This window comes from Heterodontus francisci, chromosome 15 (assembly GCF_036365525.1).
Source record: "Heterodontus francisci isolate sHetFra1 chromosome 15, sHetFra1.hap1, whole genome shotgun sequence".
In the NCBI taxonomy this organism is placed as follows: Eukaryota; Metazoa; Chordata; class Chondrichthyes; order Heterodontiformes; family Heterodontidae; genus Heterodontus; species Heterodontus francisci.
The window spans coordinates 22783269-22806764 of NC_090385.1; the positions used below are offsets into that span (position 1 = coordinate 22783269).

The following is a 23496-nucleotide window of genomic DNA, read 5'->3' on the forward strand; positions in this document are numbered from 1 at the left end:
CATTTCATGACAGGCCAGTAATAATACAATTAAAATTAATTTATAGATTGACGCTTTGATCCATTTATCCAGACAAAACATAGTAATTTAAAACAGTGTGCACTAATAGCATGCATGAAAGAAGACAGTAAAATAGTCTTGATGCAGTTATTTTCCATTTAACACGAGTTACTACTGCAGTATACAGCTGTAACATGCAAATTATGGTACTGAAGTCTTTTGGCAATGATGTAAGGGTTGGCGGGGGGGAGGGCTCCTGCCATCATTGCCATGGTAACCTTTTTTGAGGATTGTGGCCTCTCACCTCCCTCTGTGTGAAGGTCGCCTTCGCCAGCGGTTTCCCCGCAGCAACAGTCACCTGTAGTGTCCATGCAAAGGACGTGAAATCAGTCAAGAGGGGCATGAACAACAGTGGAAACGTGATTGTTTTCTCTCTTTAAGTGGCATCTTCTGACAGGAATGAATAGGTAACTTGTTCACCTCTGAAGTTTGTTACCAATTATTGTCACTGACCAAAAAATACAGTTGCTATATATTCTTTAAACAGAACTTAATCTGATTTATAGTAAACATGGAAATTGATATGTGTTCCCTTTTAAATCTACTGCATGCCAAAATGAATCACACCTGGGATTTGAAACAAGTCGCCCAGCTCTGAGTCAGACAGACCAAGAAGGACCTGGGTTGTCTGGGCTTCATTAGCTGATCTGAGCCTGGATTGTATTTACATGCTACAACAGGCAGCAAACAATATCAGCCAAGGCCCTTCTCCTATGAACTAATCAATGGTCCCTCCTGGAAAATGTCTGTCTTCTTGAATGTTGGGTGAAGACAGAAATGGGTTATTTTGTGATGCCCTCATGACTGAAAAGCCAGCCAACAACCACTGAACAACAACCATTTGGGTGAATCTTCAGGGATGCCAATTCCCTTGGAACCACATCCCAGCAGGAATCGATTCCTTCGAAAGAGGGGATGGGAGAAAAGGGGAAGAAATTCCCTTTATTAGCTGTAGAAGAGATAGCAGAGCATTATTACATAAAAAATGCATTAAAAAATCATTAGAAAAATGAACAGTGCCAGAGCTCTGGCAGACAGCTAATGAGATTCCTATATATAAAAAGGGTGATAGAACAAGTCCAGCGAACTACAGACCAATTAGCTTAATAGTGGCAGAAGGAAAGCTAACAGAATCCTTACTCAAATATGTAATAAAAAGAACATCTTGAAACTGAAAATATAATGAAGCACAGATTTCAGTTGGGAAGGTCATGCTTGACCAACCTATTGAATTCTCTGAAGAAGTAACAGAAAGGGTAGTTAAGGGTAATGCAACAGATGTAAAGTATTTGATAAGGTACCAAATAGTAGATTCATGACTAAAGTCTTAACATGTGGAGTCAGGAAGCAAGTAGCAGAATGGATAGCAAATTGGCTACAAAAAGACAGTAAGGCTCAAAAGCAATTACTCACAGGGGTAAATGGTAGGAAGTGGTGTTCCACAAGGATGGGTGCTGGGATTATGTTGTTCACCATTTAGATGAATTATTTAGACTTGGGAATTAGAAGTACAACTTCAAAATTTGCAGATGTCACTAAATGGGGGCAGGTATAGTTAATACAGAGCAAGACAGCAACAAAATACAGGAAAACATTAATAAGCTTACAGAATGGGCATGTAATTGGCAAATTAATTTAATATAGATAAGTATAAGGTAGGAAGTATAAGAAGCTTACATCCTCCTTGGAAAATAAGTGTCTAGTTAAGGTAGAAGGGCAGAGGGATCTGGGGATACAGTTACATAAATCTCTAAAAGTAATGATGCAGGTTAATAAGGCCATAAAAATGTAAACAAAGCACTGGGGTTCATTTTCAGAGGGATAGAATTGAAAAGCAGAAAAGTTACATTAAACTTATATAAACTGTGAACAGTTCTGGTCTTCATATTATAAAAACAGTTTAGAGCCACTGGAGAAGGTGCAAAAATGATGTACTAGAATGGTGCCAGAATGAGAGGTTATATCTATCAGGAATAATTGAACAGGCTGCGTCTCAGAAAGCTGTAGGGTGATCTGATGAAGGTCTTTAAGATTATGAAAGGCTTTAATGGAGTAGATGTAGAGAAAATATTTCTACTTATCTGCAAGACCAGAGCTAGGGGCCACAAACATAAATCCAATAGGGAATTCAGGAGAAACGTCTTTATCCAGAGAGTGGTTAAAATGTAGAACACATTATGGCAAGGAGTAGTTGAGGCGAATAGCATAGATGCATTTAAGGGGAAGCTAGATAGGCACATGAGGGGGAAAGGAAAAGAAGGGTATGTTGATGGGATGAGATGAAGAAGGATGAGAGGAGACCCGTGTGGAGCATAAATAACAGCATGGACCTCTTGGGCCAAATGATGCTGCTTCGCCGTAATACTATGTAAATTTGGAGGGAAAAAAGCTTGAGTTTCAATTGTCATCAGGGGGCTCTGCCAGACCCCTGCTGTAACTCTGGAGGGAGTCTGCTTGTTGGAAACAGCAGGAACCTACTTTTATTGGGTCCTCGCCATTTCCGGAATCCTCCAGTCATCCGTGTAAAGGAGAGGGACCTCTGAACGCCCCTTTCTAGGGCCAGTAAAGTCAAGGAGCAGTCCATAGAGCAGACATTCCCTACTCTTGGAGATCACTCATTGCCAGCTTAATAAGGAGTTGCTCATGCTACTGAAAAGCCTTATGTCTGGCTGCCATTGTCACTTGGAACCAAAAGAGATGAGGTTATTGGCTTCCAGGTGGATTGCAAGGAGTTTAAACAGGAACATACTCAATTTCCATTGTACTCCATAGACTTTGTACATGGTAACGATAACAATAGCACTCATCTAATCTCCATTGCACAAGTACCATTTCACAGACCAGAGATACAAATTATATTGAAGCACACTGCCCCCCTCCGAGCTAACATGAAATTCATGTCTGATGTTGTTAACTATCCAACGTACTACTTATGACTTCATACATGTTAATGAGCAGAGTGCTAACAAAGGAATCTATATAATTTTTAGAAGGTACTTGGCCGTTTCATTGATGACAAACCATGAGTATATATAGTTGCACCAGTCCATTAACCGAATAGCATTTTCTCAGTAATTATTGAATATAAACAAATGGATCAAGTGATATTGCATTCTATACCTGGTAACCCTGGGAAACCTGGCGGTCCTGGTATTCCATCAAATCCTGGATCACCTGGGGGACCTTGGAAACCTGGAGATCCTGGGAATCCAACCCCTGATCCACCCCTCTCACCTGGGTGACCTTTTAGGCCTGGACTGCCTGGGAGACCTTTCGCACCCGGAAAACCAATTCCACTGTCACCCTGTGTAACACAAAGACCATTATCTGATATTATAGTGAAACCATGTGGTACTTCATTCATAGTCAAGGGCAGAATATCTAATGTCATATCTGCTCATCATCACAAATTCAAGTCATTTTAAGATCACTAAAATTACCTCCCCGCAAAGGTCCAATGGGTAAATATTACCCACTGCATATGTAGGCAGAAATTTGTGAAAGAACAGGAGATTCCCCTTTACTCCAGTGTGGTGCAGGGCTATATAAACTAGGAAGCTTCCAAAATTGATCATCAGACTGTGTTGAGCTAACTGTTCTCCACTGCAATGATGATTGCGATACGATGGCTGACCATAGTCCCTCTGGACTAGGGAAGAGAAAGATATGCTCAAGCTCCCACTACTCAATGACTTGTGCTGGAAGGTCCAGGTGCACAGATGTCTGGGAAGGCCAAGATCAGGTTTGGTTGTTGTCATGCTAGGCCTCCACCTGCCAAGAATAAGGCACATTAATTTTGTCATGAACATTGATTTTAAACTGTTACTGGAGTGAAGAAAGGACTTGTTAAACAGATCAGCCGTGGCTGGAAAAGACATTTGCATATTAACAGACAGTGAATGGAAGGACAACGGACCATTCCCTGACACATTCAACCCACAATGGATCTTGATCACCAGGTATTGTGAGTAAGAGGAGCATTCCAGAGACTGCTAAGGTGATACAATCCTAGACGTGGTCAGACCAGTTGTCACATGACTAACCTGCTTGGCAAGCTGGGTTTTCTGAATTGTACAAACAGTTTAAACTCAGAAAGACTGCTCCTGGATTGAGAAGATCTCTCCTGTCTGCTCCCATCTTTTTCTCACAAGCCTTTGAATCCATTGAAGACACATGGACCCCAAGAGAGAAAAGTCTCCTACAGTTAACAAGGTTTAAGAAGAATACTGGGCCCCAATGAAAAGCAAGATCTACCTACAATCAAGGACTCTACAGTGAGCTCAAAGAACCGTAACAAAAACTCTTCAGATATTGCCTCAAACTTTTCCACTTTATTTTTCTTCTGCTTTTTTCTGTCTCTATTTGCATATGTGTATCGCATATGCATGCTAGTGTGGGCATGTTGTATATCTGTAGGCATTAACTGAATTAGAGCTTAAGTTTAATACATTTCAATTTTTCTTCTTTAAACCTAAGAAAGCCTGTTTGTGCTGCTTTCTTTGCCTTATAATTGGAAAGCGGTGGACAAGGATTCACCAAGGGGGAACCAGAAACACAGAGTGTTTAAAATTAAACCCTTGTTACAGTAAGGCCAGGTGAAGGCTAAAAGGGAATCCTAGACCTCTTTCTCACCTGGTCGTAACATTGTGATGACTAACACAACTGAATAACTTGCAAATCCTTGTGGTTAGGCCCACATGTAAACAAATGGCCACTGAGGGAGATGGCTTCTTGAACCACTGCAGTCCATGTGGTGTAGGTACACCCACAGTGCTGTTAGGAAGGGAGTTCCAGGATCTTGACCCAGTGACAGTAAAGAAACAGCGATATAGTTCCAAGTTAGGATAGTGTGTGGCTTGGAGGGGAACTTGCAGGTGGTGGTGCTCCCATGAGTCTGCTGCCCTTGTCCTTCTAGGCAATATAGGTCGTGGTTTTGGAAAGTGCTGTTGAAGAAGCCTTGGTGATTTGCTGCAGTGCATCTTGTAGATTGTACACACTTCAGCTACTGTGCATCAGTGGTGGAGGGAATGAAGGTTGAAGGTGGTAGATGGGGTGCTGATCAAGCAGACTGCTTTATCCTGGATGGTGTCGTGCTTCTTGAGTGTTGTTGGCACTGTACTCATCCAGGCAAGTGCAGAGTATTCCAGCACACTCCTGACTTGAGCCTTGTAGATGACAGACATGCTTTGTGAGTTGGTGAGTTACTCGTCACAGAATTCACAGCCTCTGCCCTGCTCTTGTAGCCACAGTATTATTATGGCTGGTCCAGTTAAGTTTCTGGTCAATGGTAACCCCCAAGATGTTGATAGTGGGGGATTGAGCAATGGTAATGCCATTGAATGCCAAGGGAAGATGGTTAGATTCTCTCTTGTTGGAAATGGTCATTGCTTGGCACTTGTATGGCACGAACGTAACTTACCACTTATCAGCCCAAGCCTGAATGTTGTCCAGGTCTTGCTGCATGCGGACACGGACTGCTTCATTATCTGAGGAGTTATGAATGGTACTGAACACCATGCAATCGTCAGCAAACATCCCCACTTCTGTCGTTCTGTTGGAGGGAAGGCCATTAATGAAGCAGCTGAAGATGGTTGGGCCTTCGGACACTACCCTGAGGAACTCCTGCAGTGATATCCCTGGGCTGAAATGATTGGCCTCCAACAACCACAACCATGTTCCTTTGTGCTAGGTATGACTCCAACCTGTGGAGAGTTTTCCCCCTGATTCCCGTTGACTTCAATTTTGCTAGGGCTCCTTGATACCACACTCGGTCAAATGCTACCTTGATGTCAAGGGTCGTCATTCTCACCTCACCTCAGGAATTCAGCTCTTTTGTCCATGTCTGGACCAAGGCTATAATGAGGTCTGGAGCTGAATGGCCCTGGTGGAACCAAAACTGAGCACTAGTGAGCAGGCTATTGCTGAGTAAGTGTTGCTTGACAGCACCCTCGACGAAACCTTCCATCACTTTGCTTATGATTAAGAATAGATGAATGGGGCAGTAATTAGCCAGGTTGGATTTGTCCTGTTTAAGATTGTAGGGGAAAAATGGGGCAGCAGATGGAATGCTCGCTATGTTAAAAAAAATCACGTCAATTTCAAAGCAAAGTGCAGAATTCTACTGCGGTCCAAGCTGAAGACAATTTAATAACTGAGCCATTGGGATGGTGTCAACATCAGAAAAATGGCAGATGTAACGTCCGACACTTTTCCTTGCCCACACAAAAAAAGTTTGCGAGATGCTTAATGTATCTTTCATTCTGAGTCCTCACTTTCACCGTGTCCTTACTTCATGCCTGATTTCAGAAGTAATACCATGCATGATAAGAAATGGACCTCTAGTTTTATCCTATGTTGGATCATAATCTAAAAGAATTGTTTGCTATGGAGTTGCAAGAGGGTTACTTTCAATATCATTTGTTGCCCATCCCTAATTGCCCTTGACTGGCTTGTTAGGCCATTTCAGAGGGCATTTAAGAATCAACCACATTGCTGTGGATCTGGAGTCATATGTAGGCCAGACCCGGTAAGGTTGGTAGATTTCCTTCCCTAAAGGACATTAGTGAATCAGATTTTTTTACAACAATTGATAATAGTTTCATGGCACTATCATTACTGAGACGAACTTTCAATTCAGATGCAGGTACTTTAAGTGCCAATATTGTACCTCCATTGGTGTCATAAAGGTCACAAGGTCATGGTACAGCTGCAATCAAAGATGCTTTTGATCCTATACCACTGCCAGTGGTACTGATTTCAAGTTGAACCGAAGGGTACAACTCAATTAAAATTCCCACTGCACTTTGTCCTTCCCTCTCACCAAAAGTCATTTTTGAAAATCATTTTTTTTTCCAATTACAACATTTCTTTAAGCAAAGTTCTGTAACTAGAATGCATTCCCATAAATTTGTTGAAGATTGATGAAATAATCTATGAGAAACTTAGGGCAGGAGATGGGAACAGAGGCTGGCTGGGGCTGCGCACACAAAATGGCAAGGGGCGATGTTCCTGATGTTGTCCTGGCCCCCTGCCATTTTGTCCGTGGCAGGTAAGGCCGAGGAACGCCTTCCCGCCCCAGGCCTTTAAGTGACCAATTAATGGCCACTTAGGGGCCTCTTCCCACCCCTGCTCAATTTTATGGAAGACAGAGGGACCAGCCGCCTCATGGAGAAGCTGCCAGTTTTTATCTGATGGCCTCCTAGCGAGCTTGGGGGTGCAGGGGAGGGGTCCCTCCTTTGGTGGAAATCCATCACCCCCGAAAGGCAACCCCGGCAGCGATGGCAGACTCACCCACCCCCAACCCCTGACCTTCACCTACCTCCTCCCATCCCACCCCGCCACTGGGGCCTGCCTGACTGGCCCCGATGACCCCGAACCCACTTACATGCATCCCAGGGTTGCCCCCATCTTCAGCACTGCAGGCCTCCTGCAGCACCAGCAATGGCCACTGCTCCAGGTGATGCTGCCGGTACTGCAGAGCTGCTGGCCTTCCAATTGGTCAGCAGCTCTGGAGGCAGGAGCTCATCCCTTAAAGGGACGGCGTCCCGGATAGCAGGCAGTTAATTGGCTGCCCACTGTGAAATTGCAATGGTGGTCCGACAGAGGGCCGAGGCGGGATTCTCCTTGCCATCCGGCCAGCCGCTGGGAACCCCCCGCTGTTGCTGGAATAAAATCCGGCCCTTGGCTTCAATCTTTTGCGTCAGTGGAAAGATAGGTTGACAGATCAGTGAAAAAGTGGTCTGGCTCAGACAGAATTGCCAATATAACTCCTTAATATAACTCCTTTCCCATGAGGGAGTGTGTTAATAGATGCCAACGGGTCAATAGTTCTTGGTAAAGTTCTATAACTCTCCATCATCGACACTGCCACCAACATTAAAGCATGTAGCATTACAAGCAACATCAAACTCTAATGATACTTACAGGTTTGCCTGGAGGTCCTGGAAAACCTGGGGAGCCATCCCTTCCTGGTTTTCCTGGAGTGCCTGAAGGTCCCCTTGGCCCTGGAGTACTGGGATCTCCTTTTTGTCCTTTAAGATGGAATTTTTTTTTTAATATCTCAAAGCTTGTGATCGTAAAATTATGTGGTCGCATAAAAACACTTAATACAGATGCCTGAAATTCCTTTGTTTCAAGGCTTAGTAGAGGCATTAGCCTATTCACGATAAATAGGTTAAAGCCTCGGGTGCAATAGTGAACAGAAGCATTTCAAAGATGCCTGCCAAGCTCCTTAAACTAAAACAAAATATTGCAGATGCTCGAAATCTGAAATATAAACAGAAAATGATCAAAAGGTCAGCAGGTCAGGCAGCATCCATGTAGAGAGAAACAGAAGTCAAGTTTCAGGTCAATGGCCTTTCGCCAGAACTGGCTATGTACTTGCTTAAACTTTTGCCTTGCATATCATCCCTCCTGTCATTTAATCACTCCTGCCCTCTACCCTATCACAGGTCCTGCCTTTTATTCTTTCCTCCCTTTCCCTTTTCCTGCCTCTTTATTTGCTTAAAAACTGTTACATATCTAACTTCTTCCAGTTCAAATGAAACATCAATGACCTGAAACATCAACTCTATTTATCTCTCCACAGATATTACCTGATCTGCTGACTATTTCCAGCATTTCCTGTTTTTATTTCAAGCTTCTTAAACTAGTGTGTAATCCAGTGTGTAATTTCCAGCTCTTTGTTTTCAGAATCTGGAGCCTTTTTATCTTTTTATTCAGTTTTACAGCCAGTCAGATCCAGCAGTGATACTTAATTGCCACAGATACTTTATTATAGACTGACCCAGCTTAAGGTAACAAGGTTAAGCAAAGTTGCTCGCTCCTATTTAACAGCTGTAACAAGCATGTTCTAAATTCAGATGCCGGATTGATGAGCAGTTTTTTCAGATAACTGGACAGTAAAGATTCTCTGATGGCCCAATGGCTAAATGGACTGGCTGGTGTGATACAAAGCCAGACTGATCAGGATCGTTCCAGGTTTGATCCCTGATTTAAGCCGACTGAGCAGATCTCACCTGGAAGGGCTGCAACTGGCCTTAGGCCTTAGGCTACAGAGAAGAACAGAGCGGGAGAATGCTACACAGGTTCCCAGTAGAAGAGGTAACTTTAGGACTAGTATCAGGAACTTCTTCTTCACACAAAAAGTGATCAATGCATGGAATGGATAGTATTATGCAGAGAAGAGCCCTGGAATCATTCAGAAGACAGCCCGATGCTGCAATGGAGAGGATTTAAGGGCGTCTCTGGATATTAAAACTGAGATGGGCTAAGTAGCCTTCTTCATTTCTATTTATTTTGTGATGTTGTGGATCCTGCTGACAATTGCAAATGTTTGGATTACTAAGGCAGGGCAGGATTGGGCTTCGCTGTGATGCCTCCCCTTCCCCATGGTTGATTAGCCCACTATCACTGAGGAGCTCACAAATGAAGACTGGCTGCTTGGTTGAGATACTGGAGTGTTGCCAATGCCTATGCAATGGTAGCTAAGGACCAGTCACAGTCTTCAAACGAAGGGGAGGCGAGGGAGATTCCTATTCATTGGAAGGACTATCCAATAGCTAAATTGGGAAAATATGCACTCTCCAATATTGGAAATAGCCTTTATTCAGTTATTTAAGAATACTGCCTGATCAGATTGGAAGAGTATTGTATTCTCTGTAAGAGGGTGCTAGCAAAAGGAAGAAAAAAAATACTTTAAATTCTATCTCTCAGAAACATCTCAAAGCATGTCACAGGGCAACAAAATATTTTAAAATGTGGTGACTGCTACTAAAAGACAAAAATGTCAGCCATGTTTCGCGATGATAGTGGTTGAGGAAAGAATATTGGCCAGGACACTGGAAGAACTCCTTGCTCTTCTTCAAATGGTGCTGTGCAAAAGAAAAAATTGTATTTGCGAGAAAAATTCCCTGGTTTTGTCTTTCCTGTCATTCATTGCCAGCATGTCCCCATTTTTCCAGAGACAATATAATAGCTAGATGCCCATGCCCAACTTCTTACATGCACAATGAGAGACACCCCAGCCAAGACATCCCTGAGGGAGGCCACCCAATCTTCCTATACACCCTGCACCCATGCGATCCAGCATACTCAGGCACAAGAATGGGAAAACCTGTTCTAGAGTCTCACTTAGCTCTCACTTAGAAATAAAGCTGAAATCCCAAATAAATTGGGCACATTGTAAATCTGAACCTTCTGTGCCAAGTTTTGGAATGGGATTGCAGGCAGAGACGGTCAAGTTTTATTCGTACCCTTTGCTGATGTAAATGATGAGTCTCCCTTCTGTCCTTTTGCACCTGGTCCTCCTGGCACGCCTGGAAGACCCTAAAAGTCAAAAGAAAAGGTCAGCATTCTCCATCTGCAGTCAGTCAAACTATAAATCAGGACATGTTTCAAGTGTTTGCACTTTGATCTCATGAGGGGGGATGATTTCTGCTGTGTGATGAAATCACAACTCTATTTACAAGGAATGGGTTTACAATTCTGCCACTCTTAACACACAGTGGAAATCCAGCCCTTCCACAAGTCCACCAGTGGGTTTCCACATGCACATGTAAAAATACTGTACTTGGTTTAATGCTCTTCACTGATTACAGATTAACTCAAAGAGAAATAAACATCCCAGAGGCTTCCTCCCCCTCTTCAGACATTCCCTCTCTGCTTGCCCTCATAACCTGCATTTAATTTAAAGGCTTACTTTGACAGCCCTCCCATCAACAACCATTACTGTTGTATTCACCGTGTGACATTACATCTCCCTGCTCTTGAAACTCAAGAATGCCAGGCCTGATCTGAAGTGAAAAGCACATTATTTAATTTGACTTTGCAGCTTTACGGGTTTCGCCAGTGACAACACTGGAGTCTTAAGAGCAAAAAGCCGATTTTGTGCTCACTCGTTGGTAGTGTTCGTTAATCCAGTTCTGGAAAGAGAAGCTTAGAACAGTGTGCAGCACAGTCAAACAGTCCATTAATATTTTCCACCAGAACTGCATCTCCCCTTTTTATGCATAGCTGTTCCTTTGTTGAAAGTATTCAGCAGTGGCAAATATAATCCTGAAAGAGGATCAGCTCTTCTGATTTTAAAGGATTACGGCTTATCAAACCATGTGTAAGAAGGGTAAGAAGAGAAGGTGGACAATGCTGCACTGCTTCTTGAGCTCCCTTCATTTATTGGCTAATTCAAGGGGAAGTCTATTCAATTGCCTTGCCCCATAACCCTGGCTATTACAAATGCATTAAATAGCCCTTTGTTTTTAGTATCTTTCATACGAACATATGAATTAGGAGCAGGAGGAGGCCACTCAGCCCTTGGAGCCTGCTCCGCCATTCAATAAGTTCATGGCTGAACTGATTACTCTACCTATCCACCTATCCTTCCATCCCCTTGCTTATCAAGAATCTATCTACCTCTGCCTTAAACATATTCAAAGATTCTGCTTCCACTTCCTTTTGAGGAAGAGAATTCCAAAGACTCACGACCCTCAGAGAAAATAATTTCTCCTCATCTCTGTCTTAAATGCGCGACCCCTTATTTTTAAACAGTGACCCCTAGTTCTAGATTCTCCCACAAGGGGAAACATCCTTTCCACATCCACCCTGTCAAGAACCCTCAGGATCTTATATGTTTCAGTCAAGTCGCCTCTTACTCTTCTAAATTCCAGCGGATACAAGCCTAGCCTTTCCAATCTTTCCTCAGAAGACAGCCCGCCTATTCCAGGTATTAGTCTAGTAAATCTTCTCTGTTCTGTCTCTAACGCATTTACATCCTTCCTTAAATAAGGAGACCAGTACTGCACACAGTACTCCAGATGTAGTTTTACCAATGCCCTGTATAACTGAAGCATAACCTACCTACTTTTGTATTCAATTCCCCTTGCGATAAACGATAACATTCTATTAGCTTTCCTAATTACTTGCTGTACCTGCATACTAACCTTTTGTGATTCATGCACTAGGACACCCAGATCCTTCTGCATTTCAGAGCTCTGCAATCTTTCACCATTTAGATAATATGCTTCTTTTTCATTCTTCCTGCCAAAGTGTACAATTTCCCACTTTCCCACATTATACTCCATTTGCCAGATCTATGCCCACTCACTTAACCTATCTATATCCCTTTGTACCCCATTATGTCCTCTTCAAAAGTTACTTTCTACCTATCTTTGTGTCATCAGCAAATTTAGCAACCATACCTTTGGTTCCTTCATCTAAGTCATTTATATAAATTGTAAAAAGTTGAGGCCCCAGCACAGATCCCTGTGGCACACTACTCATTACATCTTGCCAACCAGAAAATGACCCATTTATGCCTACTCTCTGTTTCCTGTTAGCTAGCCAATCTTCTATCCAAACCAGTGTGTTGCCCCCTACACCATGAGCTTTTATTTTCTGCAATAACCTTTGATGTGGCACATTATCAATTGAGATGTGGAACAGCTAGTCAAGAGGAAGAAGGAAGCATACTTAAGGTTGAGGAAGCAAGGATCAGGCAGGGCTCTAGAGGGTTACAAGGTAGCCAGGAAGGAACTGAAGAATGGACTTAGGAGAGCTAGAAGGGGACATGAAAAAGTCATGGCGGGTAGGATTAAGGAAAATCCCAAGGCGTTCTACACTTATGTGAGGAACAAGAGGATGGCCAGAGTGAGGGTAGGGCCGATCAGGGATAGTGGAGGGAACTTGTGCCTGGAGTCGGAGGAGGTAGGGGAGGTCCTAAATGAATACTTTGCTTCAGTATTCATTAGTGAGAGGGACCTGGTCGTTTGTGAGGACAGCATGGAACAGGCGGATATGCTCAAACAGGTTGAGGTTAAGAGGGAGGATGTGCTGGAAATTTTGAATGATATGAGGACAGATAAGTCCCCGGGGCCAGACGGGATATACCCAAGGATATTACGGGAAGCGAGGGAAGAGATTGCTGCGCCTTTGGCGATGATCTTTGCGTCTTCACTGTCCACTGGAGTAGTACCGGATGATTGGAGGGTGGCAAATGTTGTTCCCTTGTTCAAGAAAGGGAATAGGGATAACCCTGGGAATTATAGACCAGTCAGTCTTACATCGGTAGTGAGCAAATTATTGGAGAGGATTCTGAGAGAGAGGATTTATGATTATTTGGAAAAACATGGTTTGATTAGAGACAGTCAGCATGGCTTTGTGAGGGGCAGGTCATGCCTCACAAGCCTTATTGGATTCTTTGACGATGTGACAAAACACATTGATGAAGGAAGAGCAGTGGATGTGGTGTATATGGATTTTAGCAAGGCGTTTGATATGGTAGGCTCATTCAGAAAGTAAGGAGGCATGGGATTCAGGGAAAGTTGGCTGTCTGGATACAAAATTGGCTGGCCCATAGAAGTCAGAGGGTGGTAGTAGATGGAAAGTATTCAGCATGGGGCTTGGTGACCAGTGGTGTTCCACAAGGATCTGTTCTGGGACCTCTGCTGTTTGTGATTTTTATAAATGACTTGGATGAGGAAGTGGAAGGCTGGGTTAGCAAGTTTGCTGATGACACGAAGGTTGCTGGAGTTGTGGATAGTGTGGAAGGCTGTTGTAGGTTGCAACGAGACATTGACAGGATGCAGAGCTGGGCTGAGAAGTGGCAGATGGAGCTCAACCTGGAAAAGTGTGAAGTGATTCATTTTGGAAGGTCGAATTTGAATGCGGAATACAGGCTTAAAGACAGGATTCTTGGAAGTGTGGAGGAACAGAGGGATCTTGGAGTCCATGTCCATAGATCGCTCAAAGTTGCCACCCAAGTTGATAGGGTTGTTAAGAAGGCGTATGGTGTGTTGGCTTTCATTAACAGGGGGATTGAGTTTAAGAGCTGCGAGGTTATGCTGCAGCTCTATAAGGCCCTGGTTCGACCACACTTGGAATATTGTGTTCAGTTCTGGTCGCCTCATTATAGGAAGGATGTGGAAGCTTTAGAGAGGGTGCAGAGGAGATTTACCAGGATGCTGCCTGGACTGGAGGGCATGTCCTACGAAGAAAGATTGAGGGAGCTAGGGCTTTTCTCATTGGAGCGAAGAAGGATGAGAGGTGACTTGATAGAGGGGTACAAGATGATGAGAGGCATAGATAGAGTGGATAGTCAGAGATTTTCTCCCAGGGTGGAAAGGGCTATCACCAGGGGGCATAAGGTTAAGGTGATTGGAGGAAGATTTCGGGGAGATGTCAGAGGTAGGTTCTTTACACAGAGAGTGGTGGGTGTGTGGAATGCGCTGCCAGCGGTGGTAGTAGAAGCAGATACATTAGGGGCATTTAAGCGACTCTTGGATAGGTACATGGATGATAGTAGAATGAAGGGTAGGTAGTTAGTTTGATCTTCGAATAGGTTAATAGGGTTCGGCACAACATCATGGGCCGAAGGGCCTGTACTGTGCTGTACTGTTCTATGTTCTATGCCTTCTGGAAATCTAAGTTCAATACATCCACTGGTTCCCCTTTATCCACAGTACATGTAACTCCCTCAAAGAACTCCAATAAATTGGATAAACATGATTTCCCTTTCACAAAATCATGTTCAATCTGCCTGATTACCTTGATTTTTTCTAAATGCACTGCTATAACGTCTTTAATGATAATTAATTGTCACAGTTGCTTTATTATGGAAAGGCCCAGCTTAAATTAACAAGTTTCAGCAAAGTTGCTTGCTCCTCTTTTATAGCTGTAACAATAATATTTTTTAAATTCAGATGCAGGATTGATGAATTGTTCCTTCAGCCAACTTGACAGGGAGATCGATTGCTCAATGAATATGTGGATTGGCTGGTGTGATACTAAGCCATACTGATCAAAATATCTAGGTTTGATCCCTGATCTAAACTGACCAAGCAGGTCTCACCTGGGCAACAGTTTGGACGGCTACAGCTGGCCCTAGGTGACGGAGAAGAAAGTGGGGCAGGGGTACACAGCTTCCAAGTAGAAGAGGTAACTTTAGTGCTGATATCAATAAGTTCTTCTTCACAAAAACAAAGCGATCATTACATGGAATGGATGGTGTTGTGGAGACAAAAGGAGGCCCACCTGGAGAATGCAGATAACTCTTGGGCTGGGCAATTGATGAAAGAAATTTTCCTAACTTGGAAATTTTACCCATCGTCATTCTATCTCCTTCAGGAGACTGAAGAAACTGAGACAGTCCATGATGGCAAATGGGACGGACTCAATCGTTTTTTTTTATTCTGCACTCTCTCAAGTTACTAGAATGATCAATGCATAAAATACCACAGCCACGAAAAGTAATATTACTTACCGGAGGACCTGATTGCCCTGGAGATCCTGGCGGTCCTGGATCTCCACACTGGCCTTTACCACTATTGAAACCAGGCTTTCCTGGTTCACCAGAAGGACCAGGAGGGCCTTGACGTCTATTCCCAGTAATCACCCCATTGCAGGCACAATCACCAGGCTCACCTGACAAAAGGAAACAGAGTCATGCAAAATATCTGCATTAGATCTTGTGAGAAGCAACTATTGAAATTATAGGAAAGAAAAAATCTTAGGCCATATTCTAGGATTTAGGCCCTGACTACAGATGAGGTCTTGCCTAAAACCTGGGTAGTTCAAATGGAAAGTCACAAAGCAATGTGGAAGATCGCATGGGTGGAGAGCGGAAGATTGTTCCGGCAGAGGCCCGCCACGGAGGCCGATGCCAGGAGGGCCCAACCCGATCCTCCTGGCGGCGGCAAGGCTCTGTGGCGGCCTCCCCGCCTCTAGGCAACGGGAACTGAATTACAATATGTAAATGAACGGGCTGAATAAATTTAAATAAACTTATCTTTAATCTTCTAGGCCCGCCATGATCCTCAGTGCAGCAGCCGGCACTCCCACACCTTCAATTCCCCATTTGGGGAAAGCTGCGTGACACTGGTGGGGAGGGAGGAGGAGTTAAGATTTCCAGTGCAGGGGTGGGGGTGGGAAACAGGGTCAAATAAACATAATGAGTGTAGGGGATGGTCGGAAGGGATGAACTTTAAACTCCGGGGGAAGTGGGGTAAGGTCAGATTTCAAAGGTAAGTGTTTTGGAGAGCGGAAAGGGCAAATAGTTTATTGTTATTGGGGGATGGGAAAGGGGTGTTAGAATTTTATTTGATAAATTTTGGGAGGGGGGTTTGTATCTTTAAATATTTAAATATGCCGGCAGGGCTGGATGCCCTTTAAAAATGGCGCCAGCACCTGATGCCATTGCTGGCACCGGACAGCCCACCCCCTCCACGTGACTGGGGGGGTGGGGGGTGCAGGGGGAGAGTGGAACGCCCCAGCTATTTAAATGAGCCGCTGTGCGGGAGATCGCAGTAGCTCTTCGGCATGAGCGGGATGCCACTTTTTGAGCTCGCCGCCAGGATCAGTGGTGGGCTCTTACAATCCAGCCCAATCATTTTTCATCATGAAACATGATCGACCTGAAATGTTGGGCAGAATTTAAATCCCCCCTCAGCAGCAGGCTGGAAGGTGATAGGGTGGGGCATAGAATTGGGAGAGAAGGCTGGGGGGGGTGGAGGAGGTGGTAGTGGGGGGAGCACGGAGTGCAGGTCGCATTGCCAACACCCCTCGATTAAGTCAAGGCTGGGGGAGGACAGCCTCCCACCCAGAGGCCAATTAATGGGCCTCGTCCCGCCGTCGTTGACATTCAACCAGCGGTGGGGTGGCCCTCCACCACGGGTGGAGACTGTCCAGTAAAACCAGACGGCCTCCCTGCAGGCTGGGTGGGCCCCTCCTGCTTGGGTGATCTGTAGCCCATGGAGGGCCCTCCCCAGTGGCAAGGGCCACCCCCACTGAAGGATCCCCCGTTACCCTCCACAATGGCCCCACCCCAACCCCTCGCTGGGACCTGCCTGACTGGCCCTGGCGAACCGGCCCCATTCACTTGTCTTCTGGGGCCTCCCTCATGGTCACTACTCTGGGGCAGGCTGCAGTCCCAGCAGTGGCCACTGCTCCTGGTGGCGCTTCTGGGACTGAAGAGCTGATGGTCCTCTGATTGGCCGACAGCTCTTGGAGCTGGGCTCTTCATCTTTCAAGGCACAGGAACTCCATCAGGCAGTCAACTGCCTGATTGACATTTTATCCCGTCAGGGCTTCCGAAAATGGTTGCAGCGGGGCTGCTACTGGCTTTCTGGCCAGTGGAGGGGGCCACTGCTACAGCCATTAAATTCAGCCTGTTAACTGTTTCTCGCTTCACAAGTGCGGTTTGACATGTTGCGTTTTTCCAGCATTTTCTGTTTTCATTTCACATGTCATTGGCAGATAATGTGCCACTGTCTTCATAGGTCTGGGGCCTTTCAACTTATATCACCTGAACAATATCTCATGCACTTTAAGCAGTAACCACCCATGCAAATTAGCTGCTGTGATTCTTCCATTACAACAGCGAGTACATTTCAAAAGTTTTGCATTCACTGTGAAGCATAACGGGGGTAGGCCGGAAAGTGGAGTTGCGGCCACAGTCAGGTCAGCCATGATCTTATTAAATGGGGGAGTAGGCTTGAAGGGGCCGAATGGCCTACTCCTGCTCCTGATTCGTATGTCCTGAGATTGTGAAAGGCGTTGCAGAAATGCAAGTCTTTGTCTTTACCATAAACACTTATGATCACATTGTGCAGCTTTGTCTGCAGTGGAGGCAAATCAGGCCTCGGGTTGCTGAAGTACAGGAGTATGTCATCAGCCAGCAATAAGATCGCATGTTCACTAGGGGATGAAACCTATAGGTAATGTTTTGCAAATCTCTGGTACAGAGAGAAAGAGAGTCCCCTTCAGTAATATTGCAGATCAGAAAATCAGACTTGTGCTGTCCAGTAACAAGGCTGGAGGGTTGTTTGCTCCTCAGCGTGGTGCATCTCATATACTGTACATAAAGAGTTAAGTTTCAGATCATAAGAAATGCAGCTTTGCCTATGGAAGCTGCCTTTGGTGGGGAGAATGTGTCAAAGGTATTGGGAGAAAGAAATAGGTTTCGCCCACCAACAGACAAGGAGTATCAGCCCAATACATTTACTCACCTTTGTATCCTTTACTTCCCCTGAACCCTGGTGGTCCAGCTGGTCCAGGCAACCCTGGAGGTCCAATTAGTCCATTGCTTCCTGTCCGAATATTTGAAGGACCTGTTTTTTTTTAAAAAGCAATAATTTAGTGATGCACCTCAAGCAAAGGGAAATGAAAATGTAAGAAGGCTACATTTTACAATCTCCTACTATTTCACGGTTTTATTCAAAATGTTAATACTTTTAAATTGCTGTTAAGTATTAAAATGTGATGACAAGGGCTCTAAAACACTTTCATTTAATTTTTTGCAGCAGCCAAACCCTGGTTAAAACCCACGGATGTTAAAGGAAGAACATGACAGTATGAAAAATGACGAATAAAATAGCCATGTGGCTTCAGCACTAAAGCTGCTTAAGAAAATATTTGCTCATAAAATAGGAAAAGGCATTCTGTAGAATTGGGGGATGTGTAGGTGTTAGCTGTGGCTCAGTTAGTAGCACTTCCAGCTCTGAGACAGAAGGTGGTAGATCAAAACTGTACTCCATAACCCAATGTTCCCTTTAAGCTGCACGTGTGTGCGTCCATGCAACAACACAGAGGATACAGCAATAGCCATTCACAATTCCTCCCCTTTAAGATACTGCATTTGCGCACAAAAAGATTAAAGGTAGCACGCACTCAAACGAACAGACTGCGCACAACAGAAAAAATTTAGAGGGAACATTGATTGAGCCCATCATCTACACTGACACTTCATTGCTGGATTAAGGGAGTTTTGCACCATCTTTAGATGAGACTTTAAACCCTGTATGTCCTCTCAAGGTAAGAGATCCCATGGCACACTTTGAAGAAGAGCAGGTTGAGTTCTCCCTGGTGACCTGGCCAATATTTATCCCTCAACTAATACCACTAAATTATCTGGTCATTATTCTATTACTGGGAACTTGCTGTGCACAAATTGGCAGCTGTCTTTCCAACAGTACAACAGTGACTAGACTTCAAACGTACTTTGCTGGTTGTAAAGCACTTTGGGACATCCTGAGGATGTTAAAGGTGCTATAGAAGTGCAACTTCTTTCTTTTCTTTAGCTGTGAACTTTGCCCTTGTAGAATACTTTAGAGCCCTGTGCATCATTCAGTAATTGCACGCGCTGACTGACTAACAAAAGTGAAGAACTCTTGCTTTTGTAGCACAGAAAATACTGCTGTTCTTTGCTGATGGTTATGCTCCTCAAGCAAACTTACCGGTACAGCAGACCACAAGGGCACAAATATATGCGCACTGTGCAAATAACTGCACGACTACCTTGGAGTCCAAGTCGCTATGTGTATTAGAACTAGTTCCTCACTTTTATATGAGACACAAGTTTTGTGATTGAGTTAACAAACTTTCAACAAAGCCAAAAGTTTTATTGAATCTTAAGAGCCGAAAATATAAGGAAGCAAATTTGAGTCCTTGTTGGTAATATTGCCAGAGTTCATAGCAATATTCCAAGCTAGTTGATACCTTTGTGATTCCCATAATGCACACAATCTGCAGGCCCGTCACAGGCTAGAAATCAAATTCACAGGACAAACATTGATAAGAATACAACACAAAAAGTCAGCAGGAGAACACAGCTGAACAAAAATGCAAGTTCATTCAGTTATAAAGATTTCAACATGTTCTTAACCAAACTGCAGTCTTGAACAGCAAAATAGCTTCAACCTATAAATTCATCACTCTCACACAACTAGACACCCTCTAGTGGTACCAGTGTGTAATTTAGCTGAACAAAGTTTTAGTGCTGTGCAGAGGCAGCAGACTCAACAGAGAGAGGTTTGATGGGGAACAAGAAGGGAAAGGGGCATCAGGTCCCTCTCACATATCTCAATGCTCAGAGTAGCATTGGGGAAAGCCTCAGAACAGGCCAACTCTCCTTATACTGAGCTCTAGGTGGTGCAGAAACTGGAAAGAAAATAGGAAAATTCAGAAGGATAAACAAATACTCTCAAAAGAAACTTTAAACATTTTGTGGTAAATTTCATGATTTAACACATGTAGCAGAGGGCTACTGCATATTAAAAATTCAGGCAGGGAGGTCAAAGCAAGATTTTATACAAATTGGGTAGAAAACTATGGCTGGTACACAGAGATCTGCATCCAACTTTCTATCTGCAATCCGAACGCACAAAACTCTGCAACTGGAGTGCTACATCATAACATTTACCCAATAAAAGAATAAATTAAAAACTAGCACCAAACACCTAACACCTTATTGACATAACACATGTGCTCACAATATTACATGTTGCTCATGTTTACAACTGCTTGTATGGTGCACTTACACTCTAAACAGGGCCTAATAGTGGTCTCCTCTTCCCCCTTTTTCACCCCAATCTCTCACCCGTCTATGGCCTTGAACTTGGCTGAGGCTTTCAGTAAACAAGTGGATCTAGTCTTTGCGGCTCTTCTATCCCATTAAGTTTCCTCCAGCCTCTACTTGTGCTGCATCAGTGGTCCCACTGCAGCATCGGCAGAATGGTGTCTCCTTGCATTGGCGGGCTCCCACTTACTGGCAGCTCACCCTGCACATATAATGACTCCACAAACCAGGACAATGGGTCAGAGTATTGGTATGGTCAGGGCAGCAATCATTCCTTCCCAGGATCTCAAAACCGTGCAGTCCCTGGCCCAAACACAAATTTGATGCAACCTAACCAGTGCTCCTTGATTAGGTTATATTCTCTCCAACTCTTTACAATTTTGGTGATATTCTGCACAAAGTTCTTGATCCTTCAATGCTATGGTCAGCCGGCCATATAGCTACACAAGAATTTCCCAGGGTAACTATCACAGATTTTCTTTGCTCAATGGGGAGGCATCTTTCTGAGTATCATGGCTGAGATTGAGATTGGAGATCTAAGCCCGTGGTGCCATGAACTGATCCCCAGATATACGTAGCTTTTACAGTCTACTTCTTGGAATTCAGAGTTGGCTAATTTGTCCAAAACAGGAGTTGATAAGTTCAGATGCTTTTTGACCACCAGCAGTTTTGCTCAAAATGGTCTAAAACTTTCAGACGATATTTCCAGCAAGAGTCAACATATAAATTCACAACTCTTACACAACCATACAATTCATTTACACTTTGCTACATACCTGGTCGGCCACGAGGTCCAGGTGGACCTGGTAAACCTGGTGGGCCTGGTGGTCCAGGTTGTGAAAATATCATTTTTCCTGGTGTACCCTTTTCACCTTTAGGTCCTGCAACACCTGGGAATCCTGGTAAACCCTTGGAACCTAACCAAAGGAAACAAAAATTGAATGTTTACTGGCACTGGGTGCAATGACAGTAACCTCCTCACACATGGTAGGCATGGTGTCACTGATATGTACAAACTCCGCAGGTAAGCATGTCTATATAGCTGTATCCTCACTTAGAATCAACAGAAAACAAAAATTCAGCAAGAAAGACCCATCTGTGGCTCACTCAGGAAGTTAAGGATAGTAGTCAGACTGGAGTCAGACAGAGCGAGAGAGAGAGGAGCACGGCAAAAGCCCAGAGTCGGAGACAGACACAGTGGGAGAGAGAGAACAGCACGGCGGGAGTGGAGGTTTAAAAAGTGCGCCAACAGCCCGGAGTCGGAGACAGGAGACAGACAGAGCGAGAGAGAGAGAGGGAGAGGGGAACGGAGCCAGGGAAAAATCAAAAAGTGACATCACAGTAGCTACCTGTTTGGTGAGTATCTGGTAAGTGATTAAGATCCATTCTAATCATAACGTTTAAAATAGTAAAGTGGTAAGCTTAATAAAATATATAAAAAAAGGAAAACTAAATAATTGACTAAAATAATTAAGTAGTTAATTAAAACACATTAAGGATGGCAGGACAGGTGATGTGTCACTGCTGCAGCATGTGGGAGCTCCTGGATGCCAGTGTGATCCAGGGCAACCACGTCTGCAGTAAGTGTTTGCGGCTCGAAGAGCTTCGGCTCAAGGTCATTGAACTGGAGTCTGAGCTGCAGATACTGTGACACATCAGGGAGGGGGAAAGTTACCTGGACATTTTGTACCAGGAGGCGGTCACACCCCTTAGGATAGGGTCTTTTGATTTGATTAGGAGAGTGTGGCTGCAGATGAGGTAGGTAAGGGGGCCAAGAGGGCAGGAGTGCAGGAGCCGCAGCCTTTGCGATTGTCCAACAGGTTTGAGTTCTTTCAGCTTGTTTGGATGAGAGTGGGGGCTGCAGGGTGGCTGAGCAACCTGACCATGGAACCATGATACAGGAAGCCATTCAAGTGGAGGGAGAAAAAAGGAATGTAGTGGTAGTAGGGGACAGTATAGTTAGGGGGATTGACACTGTTCCCTGCAGCAAAGAGCGAGTGTCCAGATGGCTGTATTGCCTGCCCAGGGTTGGAGAGGAACTTACAGTGGGAGGGGGAGGATCCAGTTGTCGTGGTCCATGTAGGTACCAACGACATAGGCAGGACAAGGAAAGAGGTTCCCCAATGTCAGTATGAGGAACTAGGTGCCAAACTAAGAAGCAGAATCTCAAAGGTAATAATCTCTGGATTATTACCTGAGCCACGTGCAAATTGGCATAGGGCAAATAAGATTAGAGAAATTAATGCTTTGGCTCAAAGACTGGTGTGGTAGAAGTGGGTTCCGGTTCGTGGGGCACTGGCACCAGTACTGGGGAAAGTGGTGGCTGTACGGTTGGGACAGTCTACATCTGAACCATGCTGGGGCCAGTGTTCTAGCAGGCCGCATAACTAGGAAAGTGGAGAGGGCTTTAAACTGAATAGTGGGGGCAAGGGATCAAATTTGGGAAGATATGGTAAATCAAGGAGTAGAGGCAAGGCAAGAGAGAAAGGTATTAATATGGCAAATGATAAACAGACTGTGACAGGAAGGAACAGAGCATACAAATCTAAGAGTAAATCAACAGATAAGGCTAGAGGTTACAAAAATAATAAACAGACACAACTAAGGGCGCTGTTTCTGAATGCACGTAGCATTCGAAACAAAACAGATGAACTGAGAGCGCAAATAGAAATAAATAAGTACAATCTGATAGCCATTACAGATACATGGCTGCTGGCCAACATAGATTGGGACCTGAATATTGAAGGGTACATGGCATTTAGGAAGGACAGGAAGCTAGGAAAAGGTGGAGGGGTAGCTCTGTTAATTAATGATGGTATTAGCACAATAGAGAGGGATGACCTATGTTCAGGAGACCAGGACGTAGAAGCAGTTTGGGTAGAGATGAGAAATCATAAAGGCAAGAAGTCACTTGTGGGAGTGCTGTACAGGCCACCTAACATTAATCACACTGTAGGATGGAGTATAAAGGAAGAAATATGGCAGTTTGTCAGAAAAGTACAGTGATAATTATGGGGGATTTTAACCTACATAAAGACTGGAAAAATCAGAGGGGCAGAGGTAGACGAGATGAGAAGTACATAGAATGTTTT

At 44.2% G+C, this 23496-nt stretch overlaps 1 protein-coding gene across 4 annotated transcripts in view; it reads right to left on the reverse strand.

Moving 5' to 3' along the window:
- Positions 1-23496, reverse strand: part of col4a6 (collagen, type IV, alpha 6) — a 402270-nt gene that overhangs the window by 81523 nt on the left and 297251 nt on the right. For 3 of the 4 annotated variants that reach the window (XM_068047223.1, XM_068047225.1, XM_068047224.1), the window contains exons 20-26: positions 21181-21321; positions 18057-18158; positions 15314-15474; positions 10314-10386; positions 7984-8090; positions 3181-3364; positions 305-358 (exon numbers count right to left, since the gene is read on the reverse strand). In XM_068047223.1, coding sequence (XP_067903324.1) covers positions 305-358; positions 3181-3364; positions 7984-8090; positions 10314-10386; positions 15314-15474; positions 18057-18158; positions 21181-21321 — 822 coding nt within the window. The remainder of the gene's footprint in view (positions 1-304; positions 359-3180; positions 3365-7983; positions 8091-10313; positions 10387-15313; positions 15475-18056; positions 18159-21180; positions 21322-23496) is intronic. The other variant, XM_068047226.1, reaches the window with a different exon arrangement.